Source organism: Salmo salar, chromosome 15 (assembly GCF_965601325.2).
Source record: "Salmo salar chromosome 15, fSalSal1, whole genome shotgun sequence".
Lineage (NCBI taxonomy): Eukaryota > Metazoa > Chordata > Actinopteri > Salmoniformes > Salmonidae > Salmo > Salmo salar.
Genome location: NC_138305.1, coordinates 49,490,819 through 49,514,188, shown reverse-complemented (window position 1 = coordinate 49,514,188; position 23,370 = coordinate 49,490,819). Strand labels below are relative to the sequence as shown.

The 23,370-nt window shown below is 43.6% G+C and overlaps 1 protein-coding gene across 2 annotated transcripts in view; it reads right to left on the bottom strand.

The window, feature by feature from the left end:
* Positions 1–23,370, bottom strand: part of jag2b (jagged canonical Notch ligand 2b) — a 107,252-nt gene that overhangs the window by 37,012 nt on the left and 46,870 nt on the right. Inside the window, exons 5-12 of one of the 2 annotated variants that reach the window (XM_014145100.3) lie at positions 22,947–23,007; positions 18,253–18,383; positions 13,696–13,815; positions 13,298–13,411; positions 9,048–9,161; positions 4,675–4,788; positions 2,491–2,537; positions 511–684 (exon numbers count right to left, since the gene is read on the bottom strand). In XM_014145100.3, coding sequence (XP_014000575.1) covers positions 511–684; positions 2,491–2,537; positions 4,675–4,788; positions 9,048–9,161; positions 13,298–13,411; positions 13,696–13,815; positions 18,253–18,383; positions 22,947–23,007 — 875 coding nt within the window. The remainder of the gene's footprint in view (positions 1–510; positions 685–2,490; positions 2,538–4,674; positions 4,789–9,047; positions 9,162–13,297; positions 13,412–13,695; positions 13,816–18,252; positions 18,384–22,946; positions 23,008–23,370) is intronic. The other variant, XM_014145102.3, reaches the window with a different exon arrangement.

Below are 23,370 nucleotides of genomic sequence, written 5' to 3'. Positions count from 1 at the left end.
AATACAAGTGTAATAGGCGTGTCATATGAGTGTAGTAAGTATCATACGTACGGCACACGATGGTGATAGGAGTGTAAGAATAGAGCCACAATTCCACGACAGGCATAAACGTAGCTTCTCAATGCCCTGGAGTGACTGAGTGGGCACATGGCCATAGTCAAGTTGTCTCATTCAAGAGGGTTCGTATTTATAGCCTTTTACGCCAAGTACAGGACTGGGTTCACAACCAGTACTGTCTGCCATTCAGTCAAAGCAAAACAGCGCTGTGTGTGTGTAGTTCTAGGAGTGCGTGCGTGTCAATTCTCTTATGCGGGAGTTGTGTTTTGACTGAATTCAGGACATACCGTTGTTTTTAATCTCACCATAAACAGACTGTGCGCACACACACATATATATATAAAGTCTAATTGGAGGGTCAGATATAAATTTGCTGTGTGTCAACAAAAGGACCAACACTTTAGAGCAGTGCAAACTGGTCCCAAGACTTCGGCCTTTGAACTAAAGGCTCACCTCACACAGTTCCCCAGAGAACTTGGTCGGGCACTCGCACACAAAGCCGTCCAAAATGCTGTGGCAGCGCCCATTGTTCTGGCAGGGCCCACTGGCACACCTGTTCCGCTGGATCTCGCAGTGAGTGCCCACAAAGCCTGACGGGCATTGACAGAGGTACCCCCTGGGCCCTTCCTGAAGGGAGATGGTGGGAAAAGAGATATATCTGACATAGATCTAACACATGAGAATCCTATAGGACAGGGTATGACCTGTTAAAGGACAAGTAGAATGCAAGAGAAAGTACTTGACAGTATGTGATATGGATCCATGGTTAACAGGATATCTAGGTGAGCATGTCCTCTAGGGTTCAGTCTAAGAGCCTTCTTAACCTCCATTTACATACTACCTATTGGTCATACAGTACCAGTCAAAAGATTGGGCACGCCTACTCATTCAAGGGTTTTTATTTTTTACATTGTAGAATAGGGAAGACATCAAAACTATGAAACACATATGGAATCATGTAACCCCACCCCCCCCCCCAAAAAAATAAAGAAATTTAAAAAAGTGTTAAACACAAATATTTCAGATTCTCCAAAGTAGCCACCCTTTCTCTTAACCAGCTTCACGTGGAATGCATTTCAATTAACAGCTGTGCCTTGTTAAAAGTTAATTTGGGGAATTTTTGTCATTCTTAATGCGTTTAAGCCAATCAATTGTGTTGTGACAAGGTAGGGGTGGTATACAGAAGATAGCCCTATTTGGTAAAAGACCAATTCCATATTATGGCAAGAACAGCTCAAATAAGCAAAGAAACGACAGTCCATCTTTACTTCATGACATGAAGGTCAGTCAATCCGGAACAGTTCAAGAACTTCTAAAGTATCTTCAAGTGCAGTCGCAGAAACCAAGCGCTATGATGAAACTGAGGACCACCACAGGAAAGGAAGACCCAGAGTTACCTCTGGTGCAGAGGATAAGTTCATTAGTTACCAGACTCAGAATTTCAAGCATTTATTTGGGCTGCAGAGTTCAAGTAACAGATACATCAACAGTTCAGAGACTGTGAATCAGGCCTTCATGGTCAAATTGCTGCAAAGAAACCACTATTAAAGGACACCAATAATAAGATGACTTGCTTGGGCCAAGAAAAATGAGCAATGGACATTAGACCGGTGGAAATCTGTCCTTTGGTCTGATTGATCCAAATTTGCAATTTTTGGTTCCAACTGCCATGTCTTTGTGAAACGCTGAGTAGGTGAACAGATGATCGCCGCATGTGTGGTTCCCACCATGAAGCATGGAGGAGGTGGTGTGATTTGCTGGTGACACTGTCAGTGATTTCTTTAGAATTCAAGGAACACTTAACCAGCATGTCTACCAAAGCATTCTGCAGCGATACACCATCCCATCTGGTCTGCACTTAGTGGGACTATCATTTGTTTTTCAACAGGACAATGACCCAACACACCTCCAGAGTGATTGAGTGCTGCATCAGACAATCTGGCCTCCACAACCACCTGACCTCAACCCAATTGAGATGGTTTGGGACAGCAGAGTGAAGGATAAGCAACAAACAAGTACTCAGCATATGTGGGAACTCCTTCAAGACTGTTGGAAAAGCATTCCAGGTGAAGCTGGTTGAGAGAATGCCAAGAGTGTGCAAAGCTGTCATCAAGGCAAAGGGTGGCTACTTTGAAGAATCTAAAATATATGTTGATTTGTTTAAACATTTTTGGGTTAGTACACGATTCCATGCGTGTCATTTCATAGTTTTGATGTCTTCACTATTATTCTACAATTTAGAAAATAGAAAACATTAAGAAAAGCCCTTGAATGAGTAGCTGTGTGCAAACTTTTGACTTACTGTATATAGTTCAGAGTTGAACGTTTTACATGAAGTAATTACAGAAATGGTTGAGCAGGAAAAAAAGTGTTACATTATTCATTTATTTTCTGTGTGGCATCGAGTCACGAGGCCCAGAGAAGGGCGCATACCTTACAAGTCGCTCCATTCTGACATTGGCCGTGGCAGCCCTTGACATCTGAGGTAGGGGAGAGAAAGATGGTTACACACAGAAGGGTTTTTAATAACTATTGCATAAAAACAGACCCACCATTTTAATGTGCAATCAAGGCAGGTAATGTAGGTGTTTTTGTTAATGAATTGAAGACAGAAAGTTAGTCCTTGATTAGTCTTCTTTATGAACAAAGCAAACATAGTGCCTTCAGAAAGTATTCACACCCCTCTACATTTTTCCCACATTTTGTTACAGCCAATTAAAATTTTTTGTGGCCTACACACACACACACCTTATAATGGAATTATGTTTTTCATTTTGCTTTATTAAGTTATAGGAAACCTAAAGTTCACAAGTAAACATTTAAAACAAGTCACATAATAAGATGCATGGACTCACCGTAAAATGCTATTTAACATGATATTTGAATGACTCCCTTATCTCCATACCCCACACACACGCAATTATCTGTAAGGTACCACCCTCAGAGAATTTCAAAACAGATTCAACCACAAAGACCAGGGAGGTTTTCAAATGCCTCGCAAAGGGCACCTATTGATAGATGGGTAAAAAATAAATAAAAAAGAAGCTGACATTGAATATCCCTTTGAGCATGGTGAAGTTATTAATTACACTTTGGATGGTGCATCAATGCACCCAGTCTCACTACAAAGAAACAGGTGTATTTTTAACTCAGTTGCCAGAGAGGAAGGAAACCACTCAGTGATTTCACCATGAGGCCAATGGTGACTTTAAAACAGTTGCAGAGTTTAGTGGCTGTGATGGGAGAAAACTGAGGATGGATCAACATTGTAGTTACTCCACGATAACCTAATTGACAGAGTGAGAAGAAAGCCTGTACAGAATAAAAATATTCCAAAACATGCATCCTGTTTGCAACAAGGCACTAAAGTAATACTGCAAAAAATGTGGCAAAGAAATTCCCTTTTTGTTAATGAATACAAAGCGATGTTTGGGGCACATATATTAGAACACATTACGGAGTACCACTCATATTTTCAAGCATAGTGGTGGCTGCATCATGTTATGGGTATGTTCGTAATCGTTAAGGACTGCTAAGTTTTTCAGGATAAAAAAAGAAACTGAATGTAGCTAAGCACAGGCAAAATCCTAGAGGAAAACCTGGTTCAGTTGGCTTTCCACCTGACACTAAGAGATTAATTCACTTTTCAGCAGGAAAATAACCTAAAACACGAGGCCAAATCTACACGAGCTGCTTACCAAATTAGACAATTTTGACTTAAATCTATGGCAAGACCTGAAAATGTTGCACAATCCAGGTGTGTCAAACTCTTAAAGCCAATTTATGCTTGATCCGAACATGTGGGTTGGAGGCACCTTATGGATGGTCGGTTGGTGCGATGCAATTATGGAGTATCCGGAGGCACGCAAAGGCCAAATTGAGCTCTGTACCGCATTGGCATGCGCCGGCCCCGAAAAAATGTAACAATGTGGAGGGCTCCTTAAAGCTCAGCATTGACATGATTGTGTTTATACTGGACCTCCCGTGCAAACTCGGTTCCTTGACAACTTCCTTCACAACGTGCAAGAAGTATAAATGCCCTGACTTCTGCACAGGCTGTATCACTGTAAATGCTGTAGGTCCACTGCAGAAATCAAACCAATCAGCGCCTTTTAGAGACTTACCCAGAAAGACCCACAGCTTTATATCGCTGCCAAAGGTGCTTCTACAAAGTATTGACTCAGGGGTGTGATTACTTAAGTAAAATTAGATATTTATGCATTTTCAATACATTTATGTTTGCAAATTGTCATGAGGGTAGAGTATAGATGGGTATTTTTTATATAGTTGATGCATTTTGGCTGTAACAAAATGTGGAATAAGTCAAGGGTTATGAATACTTTCTGAAGGCACTGTATGCAGTTGACAATAAGCTATACCCATCATGCAATAAAAACCACAGAGGAAAAGTTGGTGAGTTTTACAGAGACAGCTACGGAGATGGTGGCCTCTTTAGAAAGTGACAAAGCCTCGGCCGGAGGTGACAATGCTAGAACGTGCCAATGTGACGTCGCCCAAAGCCTAGAGACCGAGAGGAGTGGTAGAAAAACACAGATCAGTAGCAATAGAGAGAGCGAGAGAGACGGTGACGACAATAAAGGGGAAAGGAATACTGACTGATGTCACAGTTTTGTCCGGACCATCCTTGAAAGCAGTCGCAGTGATATCCGCCAATTAAGTTTTTGCAAGAGTAAGCGTTTATACACGGTTTCCCCACACACTCATTCGCATCTGTGGAGGCAGGACATGGGAGGGAGTCAGAGTCAACGGGTAAAGGGAGGAAAGAGAGGTGAGAGGTAAGAGGGATAGAGAGGTGAGAGAAAGATGAGTGAGAGGGGGAAGAAAGAGGTGAAAAGGCACATTGAAGCCCCACCACCACATCGGCACAAAAGGAGTCCACGAATGGGTCTTCTTGTCAGTCTCTCCCGCTTATAAGAAACTACAGTAAAGTACGGTACGAAACCACTTTACAATACAAAGGTTTGTGTAAAGCTCCCCTTCATTTTTGGCAAGTGGAGGGAAATGTATAAGCCTATTGTACTGGTGGGTGCAATACACTTATTATCCAGTCAGCCATTTTAGTCCAACAAGAAGAAGTTCCACTCTATCCCTGAATTCGAAATCGACCCCTAGTCCCTCCTCCTCCTACGCACACTACATGAGTGGCAAAGAGCTGCAGTCCACAACCTCCCCTTTTCATCTCCTCCACCTGTCCTCTCAACTCCCTCCATCCAGCTAACTTGTTTGGGCCTATCCCTTAGAAAAAAGCAGATGACACCTGAGACACTAATCTTTTTAAACCACCCCCTCCAAAAAAAAGAAAGCCCTGCTGCTTATTAGCACATTAAATATTCAGGAGGGGGGCTGTCCCTGGGAGCATGACCAGTCCACTGGCACACCTGTACTCTTCGAAACCCAAACATCCAACACTCAGGTAGTAAGGGGAGACCAGGTTACGGTTCCAGCTCCGTAAGGGGAGACCACAGGCTGGGTTTCGGGTCCCCCCGCCCCCAAGCTTGTTTCCAGGTCATAATCCTCTTTCTGGCACACCACGCTTCCTCTCAACAGGTACGAGTGGATAAATAAACAAAGAAAAGAAAAACGTGATGCGGGACTCTGGTCACAGACAATGGCACATGACTCGTGGTTATTGAGGTCCGAGTGTAGCGGTTGCCAAGCAGTTTCCAGTGTACATCGCTGTGCTCTGAAGGCACCCGCATCGTGTTGCAGACAGTAGCCATCTTAATTTGAGCAGCCCAGTGTAATGATGACCACAGGAGTAATGTAGACTCAATGGGGTGGAAGGAAGTACACACAAAAACACATACAAACAAATCATACAGGCTTGTACGGCTAGCGGTAGCATTGCTCATTGTAATGTGCTTGGATGCACATTATATTCCTGCAATGTCAATGGTTGCAATGTGAATGGACATGGCATTACTTCCTGTAATATGACTGGAAGGGAGGGGGCGGAGGGAGAGGCTGAGAATCAGTAAAGCACAGTGCACTACAGACTGCTATATCGGTCCATTAATACAGGACTAGCAAAGGCCCAGTACACTACTTTAGTGAAGAAAAAAAGGGGGGTGCGGAAGCACCCTCAGCACCCTACTTCCTGGGGCTATGGAAGAAACTATTGGTAATTGTCATGCGAGCGGACTCTCCACTGATCAATGGTGTACTTAAAAGGATAGTTCACCAAAAAGCTAATATTAGCGGAAGTAGCTAGATTCACAAATCCAAAGAATGATTGCCGTCTCTCGTCGTCGATAGACTTCCTTCATGGCAAGTAAGCAAATATGTACATTTGTAATTTGGATGACCTATCCCTTTAATGCCCAGGGGGAAAAAAAGTTGACCTAGAGTCATGTTTTTTTGACCAATCGATTGAGATATCTCCCCCTTTTTTTCTACCCAATTTCAATCTTGTCTCATCGCTGCTCGGGAGTCCCCCAAAACATAACCCGCGCTTCTTAACACACGCCCGCTTAACTCGGAAGCCAGATGCACCAGTGTGTCGGAGGAAACACTGTTCACCTGACAAGCGGTCAACCTGCAGGTGCCCGGCCCGCCACAAGGAGTTGTTAAAGCGTGATGAGCCAAGTAACCCCCCCCCCCGGCCAAACCCTCCCTTAAGCCGGACAACGCCGGGCCAATTCCACGCCCCCCTATGGGACTCCCGATCACGGCCGGTTGTGATACAGCCCGGGATCGAACCTGGATCTGTAGTGACACCTCTAGCACTGTGATGCAGTGCCTTAGACCCCTGTGCCAATCGGGAGGCCCGGGGTCGAAATGTTTTACTATGTATTTTCCCCTATATATAGACATACCCCATGTGTTTTAATAAAAATCAACGATATGTAGGCTACTGAGCTTGTCTAATGTTTTAGGCACACTGTGATTAAATAATTAATGACACACAAATGACTCAAGAGGGAGCCAAAGATCAAGATGGCCTAAACGGAAGAAAAAAAATCTGTTCCGGACTCTCCTCCAGCTGCTGCTGGCCTTCGCAGATTATGCCATTAACCTCTCTAGGGTATGTGGGACGAAATCGTCCCACCTACTCAACAGCCAGTGGAATCCCGTGGCGCGATATTCAAATACCTTAGAAATGCTATTACTTCAATTTCTCAAACATATGACTATTTTACACCATTTTAAACTGTTATGGATAGGGGGCAGTATTTTCACAGCTGGATAAAAAACGTACACGATTTAATCTGATTATTACTCCTGCCCAGAAACTAGAATATGCATATAATTATTAGCTTTGGATAGAAAACACTCCAATGTTTCTAAAACTGTTTGAATGGTGTCTGTGTATAAGAGAACTCATTTGGCAGGCCAAAACCTGAGAAGATATTGTACAGGAAGTACCCTGTCTGACCATTTCTTGGCCTTCTTTGCCATCTCTATCCATTACAAAGGATCTCTGCTGTTACGTGACACTTCCTACGGCTCACATGGGCTCTCAGAAGGCGGCAAAAAGCTGAATCGTGGCTTTGCAGGCTCTGGATGAAACAAAGTAGCGCGTTTGGGTAGTGGCTGGTTACAGTACTGTGAGACTCAGGCTCGTGCCCGCGTCGACCGAAAGCTTTCTTTTCCTTTGTCTGTTTACCTAAACGGAGATTCCCGGTCGGAATATTATCGCTTTTTTACGAGAAAAATGGCATAAAAATGGATTGTAAACAGCGGTTGACATGCTTCGAAGTACGGTAATGGAATATTTAGAAATCTTTTGTCACGAATTGCGCCATGCTCGTAACCCTTATTTACACTTCGGATAGTGTCTAGAACGCACGAACAAAACGCCGCTATTTGGATATAACGATGGATTATTTTGGACCAAACCAACATTTGTTATTGAAGTAGCAGTCCTGGGAGTGCATTCTGACGAAGACAACAAAGGTAATCAAACTTTTGTAATAGTAAAATCGGAGTTTGGTCAGGGCTAAACTTGGTCGGTGTCTAAATAGCTTGCCGTGATGGCTGGGCTATCTACTGAGAATATTGCAAAATGTGCTTTCACCGAAAAGCTATTTTAAAATCGGACATATCGAGTGCAGAGGAGTTCTGTATCTATAATTCTTAAAATAATTGTTATGTTTTTTTGTGAACGTTTATCGTGAGTAATTTAGTAAATTCACCGGATGTTTGCGGGGGGTATGCTAGTTCTGAACGTCACATGCTAATGTAAAAAGCTGGTTTTTGATATATGAACTTGATTGAACAAAACATGCATGCATTGTATGACATAATGTCCTAGGGTTGTCATCTGATGAAGATCAAAGGTTAGTGCTGCATTTAGCTGTGGTTTTGTTTTTTGTGACATTATATGCTAGCTTGAAAAATGGGTGTCTGATTATTTCTGGCTGGGTACACTGCTGACATAATCTAATGTTTTGCTTTCGTTGTAAAGCCTTTTTGAAATCGGACAGTGTGGTTAGATTAACGAGAGTCTTGTCTTTAAAATGGTGTAAAATAGTCATATGTTTGAGAAATTGAAGTAATAGCATTTCTAAGGTATTTGAATATCGCGCCACGGGATTCCACTGGCTGTTGAGTAGGTGGGACGATTTCGTCCCACATAACCTAGAGAGGTTAACAGTAAATATAATACTGGTGAGCCATCCCCGTGGCCTCCGCAATGGATTAGTCCACTGAGACACGTGAGAATCAAGAAAGGTGTCTCGTGTGCCATACATTTTTTTATAAAATAAAATAAAAATGCTATGAGACTGCTTGACTAAAAAAAAAGAATCTTGGTTGATCAACAGCCTATCGACCAAAATTGATCAGTCGACTAAATGGGGTCAGCCCTACATTTACGTCATTTAGCAGACGCTCTACTTTAATGCCCTACTTTAATGGATTGTTGTAAAATCATTGTAGAGTCAGCTCTGACCGTAACATGTTTGGATGCACCACTGAGACACTCATGCAGTCTGATTTGGGTGGGGTGTGTGATCCGGGGGTCTTACCAATCTGGCAGGTCTTCCCACCCCACTGTGGGGGGCACACACACTCAAAGCCGTTCTCCAGATCGATGCATGTCCCACCCTGGGCACAAGGACTGGACGCACATTCGTCCATGTCTGAGTAAAACCAAAAACACAAAATTAAATAAAACAGCACAAACACATCCAAGTCAGTGTTCAACATTTAACAATACATAGCGTTTAATATGAAATAATGTGGTGACTAATTTCAAATGACATTGAAACAGTGGATGTTCATTTTTATGCAGATGATACTGTTCTTTATTCAAGTGTTAGTAGTGCATCTTCAGCATTTGAAAATGCCCAATGAGCATTTAACACCATATAACAATCTGTATGATTTGAAGCTGGTTCTGAATTCAGGTAAAACAAAATGCATGGCATTTTCTAATGCGAGGCATGTTACTAATCATGTCATTGCTACATTGGATGGACATACTATAGAGCAAGTCAAAAGGTACAAATATTTGGGTGTGGGGGTTGATGACAAGCTGAGCTTCACTGTTCATGAGGAGAACTTGATAAGGAAGCGCAAGCTGAAGATATGCCGGTAATTAAAACCTAAGGCTTGTTTTTATCTGGAGGCCAGGAAGGCACGATAAACATTACCGGCAGTCTTTAGATTTTAGTGAGATATATATACACACTGCTCAAAAAAATAAAGGGAACACTTAAACACAATGTAACTCCAAGTCAATCAAACTTCTGAAATCAAACTGTCCACTTAGGAAGCAACACTGATTGACAATAAATTTCACATGCTGTTGTGCAAATGGAATAGACAACAGGTGGAAATTATAGGCAATTAGCAAGACACCCGCAATAAAGGAGTGGTTCTGCAGGTGGTGACCACAGACCACTTCTCAGTTCCTATGCTTCCTGGCTGATGTTTTGGTCACTTTTGAATGCTGGCGGTGCTTTCACTCTAGTGGTAGCATGAGACGGAGTCTACAACCCACACAAGTGGCTCAGGTAGTGCAGCTCATCCAGGATGGCACATCAATGCGAGCTGTGGCAAGAAGGTTTGCTGTGTCTGTCAACGTAGTGTCCAGAGCATGGAGGCGCTACCAGGAGACAGGCCAGTACATCAGGAGACGTGGAGGAGGCCGTAGGAGGGCAACAACCCAGCAGCAGGACCGCTACCTCCGCCTTTGTGCAAGGAGGAGCAGGAGGAGCATTGCCAGAGCCCTGCAAAATGACCTCCAGCAGGCCACAAATGTGCATGTGTCTGCTCAAACGGTCAGAAACAGACTCCATGAGAGTGGTATGAGGGCCCGACGTCCACAGGTGGGGGTTGTGCTTACAGCCCAACACTGTGCAGGACGTTTGGCATTTGCCAGAGAACACCAAGATTGGCAAATTCGCCACTGGCGCCCTGTGCTCTTCACAGATGAAAGCAGGTTCACACTGAGCACGTGACAGACGTGACAGTCTGGAGACACCGTGGAGAACGTTCTGCTGCCTGCAACATCCTCCAGCATGACCGGTTTGGCGGTGGGTCAGTCATGGTGTGGGGTGGCATTTCCTTGGGGAAATGCACAGCCCTCCATGTGCTCGCCAGAGGTAGCCTGACTGCCATTAGGTACCGAGATGAGATCCTCAGACCCCTTGTGAGACCATATGCTGGTGCGGTTGGCCCTGGGTTCCTCCTAATGCAAGACAATGCTAGACCTCATGTGGCTGGAGTGTGTCAGCAGTTCCTGCAAGAGGAAGGCATTGATGCTATGGACTGGCCTGCCCGTTCCCCAGACCTGAATCCAATTGAGCACATCTGGGACATCATGTCTCGCTCCATCCACCAACGCCACGTTGCACCACAGACTGTCCAGGAGTTGGCGGATGCTTTAGTCCAGGTCTGGGAGGAGATCCCTCAGGAGACCATCCGCCACCTCATCAGGAGCATGCCCAGGCGTTGTAGGGAGGTCATACAGGCACGTGGAAGCCACACACACTACAGCCTGTAGTGTGGTTTTCCACTTTAATTTTGAGTGTGACTCCAAATCCAGACATCCATGGGTTGATAAATTGGATTTCCATTGATTATTTTTGTGTGATTTTGTTGTCAGCACATTCAACTATGTAAAGAAAAAAGTATTTAATAAGATTATTTAATTCATTCAGATCTAGGATGTGTTATTTTAGTGTTCCCTTTATTTTTTTGAGCAGTGTATATAGATATGCAGGCCTCAACCACTACCCTGAGCACACTTGATTCAGTATATCATGCAGTCCTCGGGTTCATTATCAATCAAAAACGTCTAACACATCCTTGTGATTTCTACAGCGCTGTGAGCTGGTCGTCATTGACCTTGCAGTCTTAAACACTGATATACACTGATTTATAAGGCCATAATTGGGTAAAATGACATTTTTTTATCAGTTCAGTGAATTATTATTAAAATTTGTCCCATTCTCATTTGCTTTTAACAGTAGCAAGAAATAGAACAAGTCATAGTAGAAATAGCTTTAGTTACTCAAGTCCATGGTCCTGGAATTCTCTCATGTACATTTTAAAAAGTTGATAATTGGCCAAGTTGGTGGAGTTTAAAAACACTTGGTCAATGTAAATATCATAGAAGAGTAATTGTCTTTAGGTCAGCTATTTTTTTAGTTATGACATGCGTTTCTTTACGTAATATTTAACTGTTGTACTGTATGTGTCTATAGATTTGTTCAATGTTGTGTTAGTGCATGCAAGTTATTTTGTCTGAAACTTTGTTCCCCCTGCTGCTGTTGGACCAGGTCTCTTGAAAAATAGATTTTCTCAATGAATAAAACCTGTAGGCCAAGGCTGTGGGTTCAATTCCTGCAGCGATCACAGGTCAAAAATACAGGCATTCAATGTACTGTTAGTCGCTTTGGATGAGATTGTCTGCTAAGAGGCATGTACGACATTTTTAGATAATCACCTCCCCTATCAAACAAAGGTAGAAAAACTCCAGTAATTTTCTCAAAATAACCAGGTTTTGAGGATTACTGGGGGTCCTGCTAATTCCGTCCTGATTCCAGTAAACGTCCAAAGATTGATAGTATATCAAAACGCTACCCTTCGCTACAATTCACCTCCGGCATCTTGTTAAAGCGTACCTGAGCTCACTGGTGCAGAGGTGTTGGCTAACTGCATTTAATTATTTTAAAGTGACCAAAGCCTATTTTCAGGAGCTTGTTGCCAGAGAAAGCATCAATAACTTATAGCAGCACCACATTCTAAGAGTCTTACGCAGTCACTGAGAAAGAGGTAGGGAGTGAGAGAGCAATAAGATAGTTAAAGTGGGAGTCCAAGAGATGCAGTTGAGAGCGAAAGAGCGCGAAAGACATGAATGAGATGTTAGAGGTAGAGTCAGAGATGCGAGAAAGAGAAAAGACAAATAAAGCAAGAGCAATAGAGAAAGCAAAAGAGCAGGGAGAGAGAAAGCAAAAGAGCAGGGAGAGAGAAAGCAAAAGAGCAGGGAGAGAGAAAGCAAAAGAGATCGAGAGGGAAGTCTGTCATGGTAGCATAACACGATTAGCATAATCCAGGCCCTGGCAGATTAGCTGCTATTAAAGCCCTCTCCTTGCACTTCTGATACGGGCATGGAGAAACACAAACACGCTGCACTTCTGTAATCATACAGTCACTCTACCATCAAAAGTGCAGGACTTTAAGCCAGATAGCTACACACCTTGGGGGACTAGGGAAAGCACCTTGATGGGACAGGTAGGGGTGAGGGGGGCACACATTTTGTGTATGTGTGGAAGGTGCAGCGTATTCTCCACACCATGGCACCAATGCGGCCTGGTTCAAAGGGAGGGCAGATTATGCAAATCACCCCTCCGGGTGCATCTTCTGCCCGAAGGGTGTCTAATCCTGGCCCCTATGAAGCCGGGGCCCCCCCACAGGAGCGCGCACACACACACACACTCACTCTACTGCAGGGATGGCCACCAAGGAGAGGGAAGGGGTTAAAAGGAAGAAGAGTGGGACGGGCTAGCTAGATGGAGAGAAAACAAGTCACAGGCCATATTCCAATACTTTCAAAATGCATGATAAGACTAGGAATTGGCGCTATAAAATATGATCCTAGATATGTGGTTTAGGGGCAACTTCCACAGGAGCTGTTGGAACAATGCCAAGGTTGACCGTATTGAGCTCGGAGGGAAACGCAAGCATCACAGAGGAAAAGGAAAGAGTTGGAGGAGAAGGTACAGATATGGAGGGAGATGTTTAAGACAAAAAGGGGTGGTGTTCTCACCGTTGGCGCAGGTGGGCCCCTCCCATCCCGGAGGGCAGTGGCACTCGAAACCAGACGGGACCTCGTGGCACGTGCCGCTGTTGGCACATGGGTCGGACACACAGGCGTGCTCAGCTGTAGAACACACACGCAGATACACAAACACATCACTATACAAACGAGCAGGTCAACATCTGGGAAAAGTCCTAAAGGGGTCAAAATGGAACCGGGCCTTTAAGGCCACCTGGAGTGGTAACTAGGGGAAGAGGGCGGGGGTCAAATGTGAACGGGCCTTTAAGCCCTTCCAAAGTATTTGTGAAAAACATGGAGGTAGCCAGCGTGGAGCTAGGATCTAGGGGAAGAAAGAGAGCTGGACCTTTAAGCCTTTTTGAGTAGTAGCTTGTATTCTGGTGTCTCACCTATCTCACAGGTCTTGCCAGAGTAGCCGTCGGGACAGGCACAGCGATACTCATCCGGCTCCGTGTTCATGCAGGTCCCGCCGTTCACGCACGGCTGGTGTCTGCCACAGTAGTTCAGATCTGGGCATGAACACACAAAACACAGATTAGGAACACCAAATCAAGCCCCCCCCCCCCCCTTATAATTCTGGTTCTCTACATGCTAGCAGTTGTGCAGGCATCCTGGGCATAGTCAGCACACCAAATTCGAGCCCCCACCAGACACTGTGTGCAGATGTGAAATGACTGGAAAGGTGTAAGCCTATCCTGAAGGCAAGACGAAGCTAAAGTATTCCCATATAGCGCATTTTTAAATACTGTTCAGTTCTACCAAAAAAGATTTGTCTAGAGGCTAGGGGAATTTAGATTTGGTAAGCACACGTCCCAAACAGCGCAAAAGGGGTGCACCATATATGGGAGTAGGGTGCCATTTGGGACACAGCCCAAAGTTAGCCAACATACTACTACGATGTATCAAGCCCCGAGGCTGTTCTGTTTTTCCCCCCTAAAGGCCTTGAATAAATAAAGAGGGATTGGACCCCACTAGGGACCTGTGGGCCTCCTCTCAGAAAGTACACAGTAACTGAGGGCAGAGGGAGGATCGGGTTTCCCCATGGCCACTACAATAAGGTCTTGACACCAGTATCCTATCAGCAGTGACTATCACTATGCTAACTTCACCCTAAGAAGCTCGACAGACTGTACACAATGATTTGGAGTGTAATGCAGTATGAGAAAGTCATTTTTCATCACAAAATGGGTGGCTCCTTGTAGTAAGTAGTCCTGCCTATAGGCTTTGCATCATATAAGCAGTCTACTGTTCAAACTATAATTCAAACGTTGTAGCCTACTGGCAGGCACAAAACAAGGTAATGTAAAACAAACCTCACCTTTCATTACAAGTAGCTATTATGTAAATATGCAGTTGGTTCTCTTTCAAATTAGCTTACAGTAGTGATGTTTTCAAAGTGATTGCCTTTACCACAAAATGGGAAGACAAAGAACAATGAGAATCTCTGCCATTGCCCCCTTGTGAATGTTGCCATCAGGGAGTCCAGGAATGCATGCATGCATGCAAAAAAATAAATAAAAAAAAATAAAATAAAAAAAGACTCCACACCCAAGTATAATAATGGCGTGAAGTGGAGCGATTAACAAATATACAATTACTATGTGTTAGGCGTTTATGCTAACAGCTACAGGGATTTCCTCAGCTGTAACCATCAGTATCAACTCAAATAAGTGCCCAGTACCCTGTTAGCAGTAACACTAACAAAAAAGTTGCATTACTACTGTCACTATGTACTAGCCGTTTTGTGTGTTTATATAACTATGCCAACAGCTAGACGGACATCCCTTTGCAGTAGCCACCAGTTTCCATCTCCACCACTCATTAGCGGGGCCTGATTGTCAGCTCTGGTTAGAGGTTTCCTCTAGGATCAGTTTCCCCTTGCCAACTCCGAAGCTTAAGTATTACACGGGGTAAAGAGACAAAACTGATCTTAGATTCATTATCTATGATGCAACTTCAAAAAAATGGTCAAGCTTTGGGCCCGTGTCCCGATAGCGATGGAACTTAGGCTTACTAATTGTTAAAACAATGCATTTTTCCCCACAACGGCCAAAGACGTAACGTGCGTTCCCCAAATCTCCAACAGAACTTTGGCTAAGTAAGTCATTAAGGCAGTGTCGATACTGATAGGATCGAAAGAAAGGCAACGCTGCTCTCAGATGAGCTTTCTACATTGAATTCTTACCTTAACATAATTATTCCACAATACTGACGATGGATCAGCTCCTAGAGAGATATTACCTATGGCTGCAAATATTGCGGCGGCTTATTCTAATGCTTAACCTATAACAACACATTAACTCAAGATTTGGCACATTGCACATGTGGTTACCTAACATGAAATACATTGCGGTAGAAATTGGACAGCCTACAAATAACAAAATAAATGTCATCAAATTACATCTTTTAATTCAGTCATCTCGGATTTCATTTGATGCATATTTTTATGCTTTGCTTGTAACAATTGCAACGACATCAGCAACTTTGTATTTGTAGTCAACTTCATTGTGAAGTTATCGGCAGTCACAGAAAGACATGTTGATTCTGTTTAGTGGAGATTTTCGGTGTATAAAATGAAGTGGTAGGGAAAAAACGCATCTAGCGGCGGACTTAACCGTTCTACGAGTGATCTGAGACAGTCTGTAAATAACAAGCTTTTTCAACTGCAACTTTAATAAATGGTTTTGGGAAACACTGCGCCGTCGAAGGTTCTCACAATGAACTTAGCCTTAAGATGCATTTGGGAAATCAGGCCATTTTCTACTTTAATTTGTGCATTATGAATAGGGAACAAACTAACAAAAACAGGTCCAGGATCAGTTACTAAGGGGATTGGTTTGTCTCCACAGCAACCGGCAATGCTGACGCCGCAACAAGCAGCAAATCTGCTTGTTGTAAGAGGCAGTAATGCTATTTGTTACGGTGCAATGGTTTTGCGTCTCTGGCACTAGTGGGCATGCTCTGGTCATGGCAGCAATGTTCCAACATCTAGTGGAAAGCCTTCCCAGAAGAATGGAGGCTGTTATAGCAGAAAAGAGGGGGACCAACTCAATATTAACACCCTTGATTTTGGAATGACATGTTCAACGAGCAGGTGGCCAGATACTTTTGGTAATGTAATGCATGCATTTATGTACTGTTGAAGTCGGAAGTTTAAATACACCTTAGCCAAATACATTTAAACTCAGTTTTTCACAATTCCTGACATTTAATCCTAGTAAAAGGATCACCACTATTTTGAGAATGTGAAATGTCAGAATAATACGAGAGAATGATTGATTTCAGCTCTTATTTCTTTCATCACATTCCCAGTGGGTCAGAAGTTCACATACACTCAATTAGTATTTGGTATCATTGCCTTTAAATTGTTTAACATGGGTCATGATGTTTCAGGTAGCCTTCCACAAGCTTCCCACAACAAGTTGTGAATTTTGGCCCATTCCTCCTGACAGAGCTGGTGTACCCGAGTCAGATTTGTAGGCCTCCTTGCTCGCACACGCTTTTTCAGTTCTGCCCACACATTTTCTGTAGGGTTGAGGTCAAGGCTTTGTGATGGCCACACCAATACCTTGACTTTGTTGTCCTTAAGCCATTTTGCCACAACTTTGGAAGTATGCTTGGGGTCATTTGCAAGACCCATTTGCAACCAAGCTTTAACTTCCTGACTGATGTCTTGAGATGTTGCTTCAATATTGCCACAATCTTCCTACCTCATGATGCCATCTATTTTGTGAAGTGCACCAGTCCCTCCTGCAGCAAAGCACCCCACAACATGCTGCCACCCCCATGCTTCACGGTTGGGATGGTGTTCTTCGGCTTGCAAGCCTCCCCCTTTTTCCTCCAAACAGTTCTATTTTGTTTCAAACCAGAATACATTTCTCCAAAAAGTACAATCTTTGTCCCCATGTGCAGTTGCAAACCGTAGTCTGGCTTTTTTATGGCGGTTTTGGAACAGTGCTGAGCAGCCTTTCAGGTTATGTCGACATAGGACTCATTTTACTGTCGATATAGATACTTTTGTACCCGTTTCCTCCAGCATCTTCACAAGGTCCTTTGCTGTTGTTCTGGGATTGATTTGCACTTTTTGCACCAAAGTATGTTCATCTCTAGGAGACAGAACACGTCCCCTTCCTGAGCGGTATCATGGTTGCGTGGTCCCATGATGTTCATGCTTGCGTACTATTGTTTGTACAGATGAACGTGGTACCTTCAGGCATTTGTAAATTGCTCCCAATGAAGAACCAGACTTGTGGAGGTCTACAATTATTTTTCTGAGGTCTTGGCTGATTTCTTTTGATTTTCCCATGATGTCAAGCAAAGAGGCACTGAGTTTGAAGGTGGCTCCAGATACTCAACTAGTCTAAAGGCAAGTTTTATTGCTTCTTTAAAATCAGCACAACAGTTTTCAGCTGTGCTAACAATTTTAAGTGTTTTCTAATTATGAATTTGCCTTTTAAAAGGATAAACTTGGATTTGCTAAGAACGTGCCACTGGAACATGCGTGATGGTTGCTCATAATGGGACTCTGTACCCCTACGTAGACATTCCATTTAAAACAAAATCTGCCGTTTCCAGCTATATAAGTAATTTACAACATTAACAATGTCTACACTGTATTTCTGACCAATTTGATGTCATTTTAATAGACACGTTTTTTTGCTTTTCTTTCAAAAACAAGAACATTTCTAAATGACCCCAAACTTTTGAACGGTAGTGTATACACACACAGTATAATATGCGCATGCATCCAAACTGGTCATGCTCAGTACGTATTCCATGCCACCTTTCTGTTTCATGCACCAGGTATTGTCGTCAGACCTCAATCCCAAATGACTGGGAAAGACTGGCATCTACCTGGGTGGAAACGTCCCTTTTAAAATGTACATTATTTGACTTGATTTCACTTAAAATGCAAGCCATGGTATGCATGTGCGCCTATGCCTTACCTTTGTCACACAGCAGGCCTCCCCAGTTACGCTCACAGCTACATTGCCAGGGTATGACACAGGTCCCGTGAACACAGCCTGGGTAGGGGACACACTCGTCACAGAACTGGCCCTGCCAGCCATAGTTGCACCTGTGGAGATCAAGGGCAAGCGCCATCAACACACGCATCATGTTCATTAGTACACGCAATAAAAAATGGTTAACAGAATGAGCATTTCTCATGGGACAAGTCCAGGTAGACAACGTTTCAGTAAGTTTTCCGCGGAAAAAGTCAGGCTATTGTCAATCCCAAACCAATCCTTCAACCCTTTGGCTGCACTTGTGTGGATCTGAGAGGATTGAATAGGTGTAAAGCATTGTATGAATAAGCTCGCCTTTTCCTTCTAATAGGCAAGGTGGAATTGTAGAGATAATGCTTAGAGCTATACAACCCTTTCAAATCTACACAAGTGCATAGGGGGTAGGAGCTTAGTTGGGATTGGGCGAAAGAGCAAGTAATTCTAAATGAATCCAACCTCTTTTCACCCAGCCCTCCATCCATCAAGGCCTTGTGCCAACTAATCTTAGCAGAACATTCCAGGGCACTAGAGGTTAAGAATACTTCCATAGGGGCCAATACCGTTGGGGGGAGGTTCCTAGGCTGTGGCGGTACGCGGTGTGTGTGGTGAGTCAAAGCATCAGCGCGTGTGCGCACCAATCATCATTTCACACAGCAGCACCCTGCTATTCCAAGGCCAGTGGTTTTCCGATACGGAGCAGTCAGTCAGCCCAGCTGTCTTGTCAGTTTTGGAGCTGCTGGGGGTATTTTGAGCCTTGCTCTCCTGCAGCACTGGCACGTCCAGCTGCTGCTCCTCTCACAGGCAAGGTCTTCATAACTCTGCTAGCCACATACCTAGCATGCTGCTCCTCCACTGTATAGGAGGCTTGAGAAGTGTCCTGTTAGCAGTAGCTCAAACACAAGCACAACATTACCAATTGCAGCAGTGCTAATATTTATGCTAACCGCTAGAGCAGAGTTGCCAAACTCATTTTGCCCCGCGGGCCGCATTGTCTCCACCAAGGTCCGGAGGGCTGCACTTAAAATGTATTATATTTCCTCACTGTCAAAATTTGCTTTTAGCTTTCATTTTGATAACTGTTAGCAAGCTAGACAGCGTGAAAAGACTAACAATGTAGGTAAATTATCCTTTCTACACAGTTTCAATTTGTTCATTTCGATGTGGGACGGATTGAACGGGCTTGCGGGCCACATGTTTGACACCCCTGCCAAGAAGGATATGACCTTGCTGTAAGGCTAATTCTACGCTAACAGGGGTAAAATTCCTCATGCTAACAGTTCGTTAGATCTTTTGCACGGTTGCAGTCAGTTAATTTGCATCGGAGGCCAGTCAACTGTTTCCCTTCTTCCATTGTCGTCATGGTAAGAGCATAAATAGAGTAAGATTGAAGCTATGTATTTCAAAGTCAAAGGGTTTAGACATTTAGGCCCATTCTCTATTTATACACTTTATGCAGCAATATATAGCCATTTACTTTTTTAAATCCAGACTCAAATTCAAATGTATTTCTAACACTCATTATAAATGTGCTTTACAGTAGTAGACCCCAAAGAGCAGACAGAAACAAACTGCTTAGCTTCACTATAGCTGTGAATGTCTCCAGCCTACACATCAAATATGGCTCCAGTCCAAATCCACCTCTAATGACTCCTTTGAGGTATCCAAAATAGCCCCTGCCCCCCCTTCTCCCACTGGAGATCTCTTTCCAAACTCTGTGTGCCTACGAGGCTGCCCAAGGGCGATTGCGTGTATATTTAAACTTAAGTGTACACTCGGCTCATGGGGTTGCCAGGTTACTCGTTTACTAGTAGTATCACATAGTATATTTCCAAAACCCTATAGAGACCAATTTTTCACATTTGTTTTTTTTCTTCAGAAATGAATGCTTATGGGTACCTTTGTGTCTGTAAAATATGACTATTATTAGATTTTAGATTAAAATGGGTTGTCACAAAACATAAATATCCATTGTGAAAATTACATTCCAGCTAAACGTGTATTTTACATACAGATCTTATATTACTGTGTGATATATCTCCGCAAAAAATGAAACGTCCTCAATGTCAACTGCGTTTATTTTCAGCAAACTTAACATGTGTAAATATTTGTATGAACATAAGATTCAGACAAACTGAACAAGTTCCACAGACATGTGACTAAGAAATGGAATAATGTGTCCCTGAACAAAAAGGCAGAGGAGGGGGGGGGGTCAAAATCAAAAGTAAGTCAGTATCTGGTGTGGCCACCAGCTACATTGAGTACTGCAGAGCATCTCCTCATGGACTGCAACAGATTTGCCAGTTGTTGCTGTGAGATGTTGCCCCACTCTTCCACCAAGGCACCTGCAAGTTCCCGTGCTCAATGGGATTGAGATCCGGGCTCGTCGCTGGCCATGGCAGCACACTGACATTCCTGTCTTGCAGGAAATCACGCACAGAACGAGCAGTATGGCTGGTGGCATTGTCATGCTGGAGGGTCATGTCAGGATGAGCCTGCAGGAAGGGTACGACATGAGGGAGGATGTCTTCCCTGTAACGCACAGCGTTGAGATTGCCTGCAATGACAACAAGCTCAGTCCGATGATGCTGTGACACGCCGCCCCAGAACATGACAGACCCTTCTCCTCAAAATCGATCCCCCTCCAGAGTAAAGGCCTCGGTCTAACACTCATTCCGTCAACGATAAATGCAAATCTGACCATCAACCCAAATCTGACAAAACCGCGACTCGTCAGTGAAGAGCACTTTTTGTCAGTCCTGTCCAGCGACGGTGGGTTTGTGCCCATAGGCGACGTTGTTGCCTGGTGAGGACCTGCCTTACAGGCCTACGGCACGTTCATGTAGATGAGCCAAGACACTGGTAATCTTTCTTTTGGTGTTTTTCCAGAGTCAGTACAAAAGCCTCTTTAGTGTCCTAAGTTTTTATAACTGTGACCTTAATTGCCTACCGTCTGTAAGCAGTTAGTGTCTTGACGACCGTTCCACAGGCATGTTCATTAATGTTTATGGTTCATTGAACAAGCATGGGAAACAGTGTTTAAACCCTTTACAATGAAGATCTGTGAAATTATTTTGATTTTTATGAATTCTCTTTGAAAGACAAGGTCCTGAAAAAGGGACGTTTCTTTTTTCACTGATACACGCACACTTTTTTTTTTTTTAAGTACAAAAATTGTTCCAAAATATTTGCGTAACTTTATAAAAGTAATTTGTGACATTTGAATGTGTAAAACAACGCAGTGCTACTTTTTTTCTCTGCAAGTGACGCAGATATAGCATTTTGAAACAGACGATGATTGTCGCTCTGAAATAACTTGTCTGTCACTGAACAAGCCCATGCCATGATTTGATAAAAAAAATATTACACAAAGTGAATTTGCCAAAATTTGGGAAAATGGATATATAGTGTTTTGGAATTAAACTTCACAGGTAGGTGCATAGGCTCAGGGCGGCACGTTGGGTCCAATTTGAGCCTCTGTTACACTTGTTCTTAAGCGGACTCTAGCATTAGTCAGAGGTTGCAAAATACCATGAGTAGTCGAGGAACATTGTAAGGGCTCAACAATGTGTCGGGGAAAGTCTATTGCTTCGACCAATATAACAGCATGTGTACCCCCCAACACAGTGAACCGCTGCAGCTCAAGACCTCGTATTCCCCTGACACTTCTTTTGCCTGTACTGTCATAGCCCGCTGGGAGGTGCCTCAACAAAAAAGTACTTTGGATCAAGTACGATGAAACCTTTCATTTTGATTCGTTACGGAGTGAGGAAATGGGGTCGCCGCTCACTCAACCCCGGCACATTCTGAGTGGCCTGTTAGCAATAATCTGGCTCGTACCAGCACTCCCTTCCTGATGACGGCAGGGAAGCCAGTCAGTCCATCCGGTAAGACGGGGGGGGGGGGGTTTAGGTGATTGACAGGATATTGTGTAATATCCTCCTTCACAGGGAAACAAATACATCAGGCTCTCCATTTAGCCCTTTACACCCATACCCTTATATGGGTTGAAAATGGCAGATTTGGATACTGATAAGCGCCTAAATTGGAGCGCAGTGGCTGTACAGTAACATGCTATACATGACGTCAGAGCTCACGGTCTATGCATCACAGCTCTGTATGGGTCTTAACTGAAGTCGTTCTGAAGAAGTTGCCCTGATCCCTACCGCTAATTGGGAAACTTTTGCAAATGTTTTGTCAGATTGAGGGAAATGCTGTAAATTATGAGGGCTCCATGTATTTTGAAAGATGGAGACGTTGAGGATTATAATAAATACCACTGATGTCATGCAAGCAAGCCAAACACCCGTGAGTCCAAATGTGCACTTCACATTTCCATATCATAAAACTGTGTCAACGTTTATGATCACCATGTTTGATGTACAGTTACAAAATGACATGGCGTTATACCCCGAGTTGCCCTGAACAGAATGAGCCTGTTGTATGTGAAGTCCATTTGCCGCAGGCCACGTCTCCATGCACTCATGACTCCAGTCTAATAGTTCAGCTCAACCACAAACACTGATATCATATTTCTAAGTTACATCGTAGGCAGAAAACCTTGGTCATAAAGCAATATTACTTTGTATCGCTTCAGTTCAAATGATTTGTGATAGGGAGATGTTAAAGGAGCTTACTTGCATTGCCCCGGGACTGAGCAGTCTCCATGTAACAGGTTGCAGCCTTGCTTGCAGATCGCTGTGAGAGAGAAAGAGAGGGAGTAGAGTGGGTAGAAGAGGGAGATCAAGCAAGAGGGTGAACAAGAACAGAGTATTAAGAGAACGAGCAAGAAAGAGTAAGAGAAGGGGGGGGAGATGGAGGAAAGGGGGGCTCGTTTATTTGCTTTCACTCAATGTGCAACACAACATGGACCCCCAAAGAAAACCTCTTCTCCACCCTCCTCTAACCCCTTGACTACTAAGGTCAAATGGGGTGATTTAGTGAGCCCCGCCATCTCCCCCAAACACCCCGCTACCTCTTTTACACTGCAGCTAGCCCATTCTAAAAGGCAGTCCCCACCAAGGACTAACATTTATTTTTTGATTCATTCTAATTCAAGTG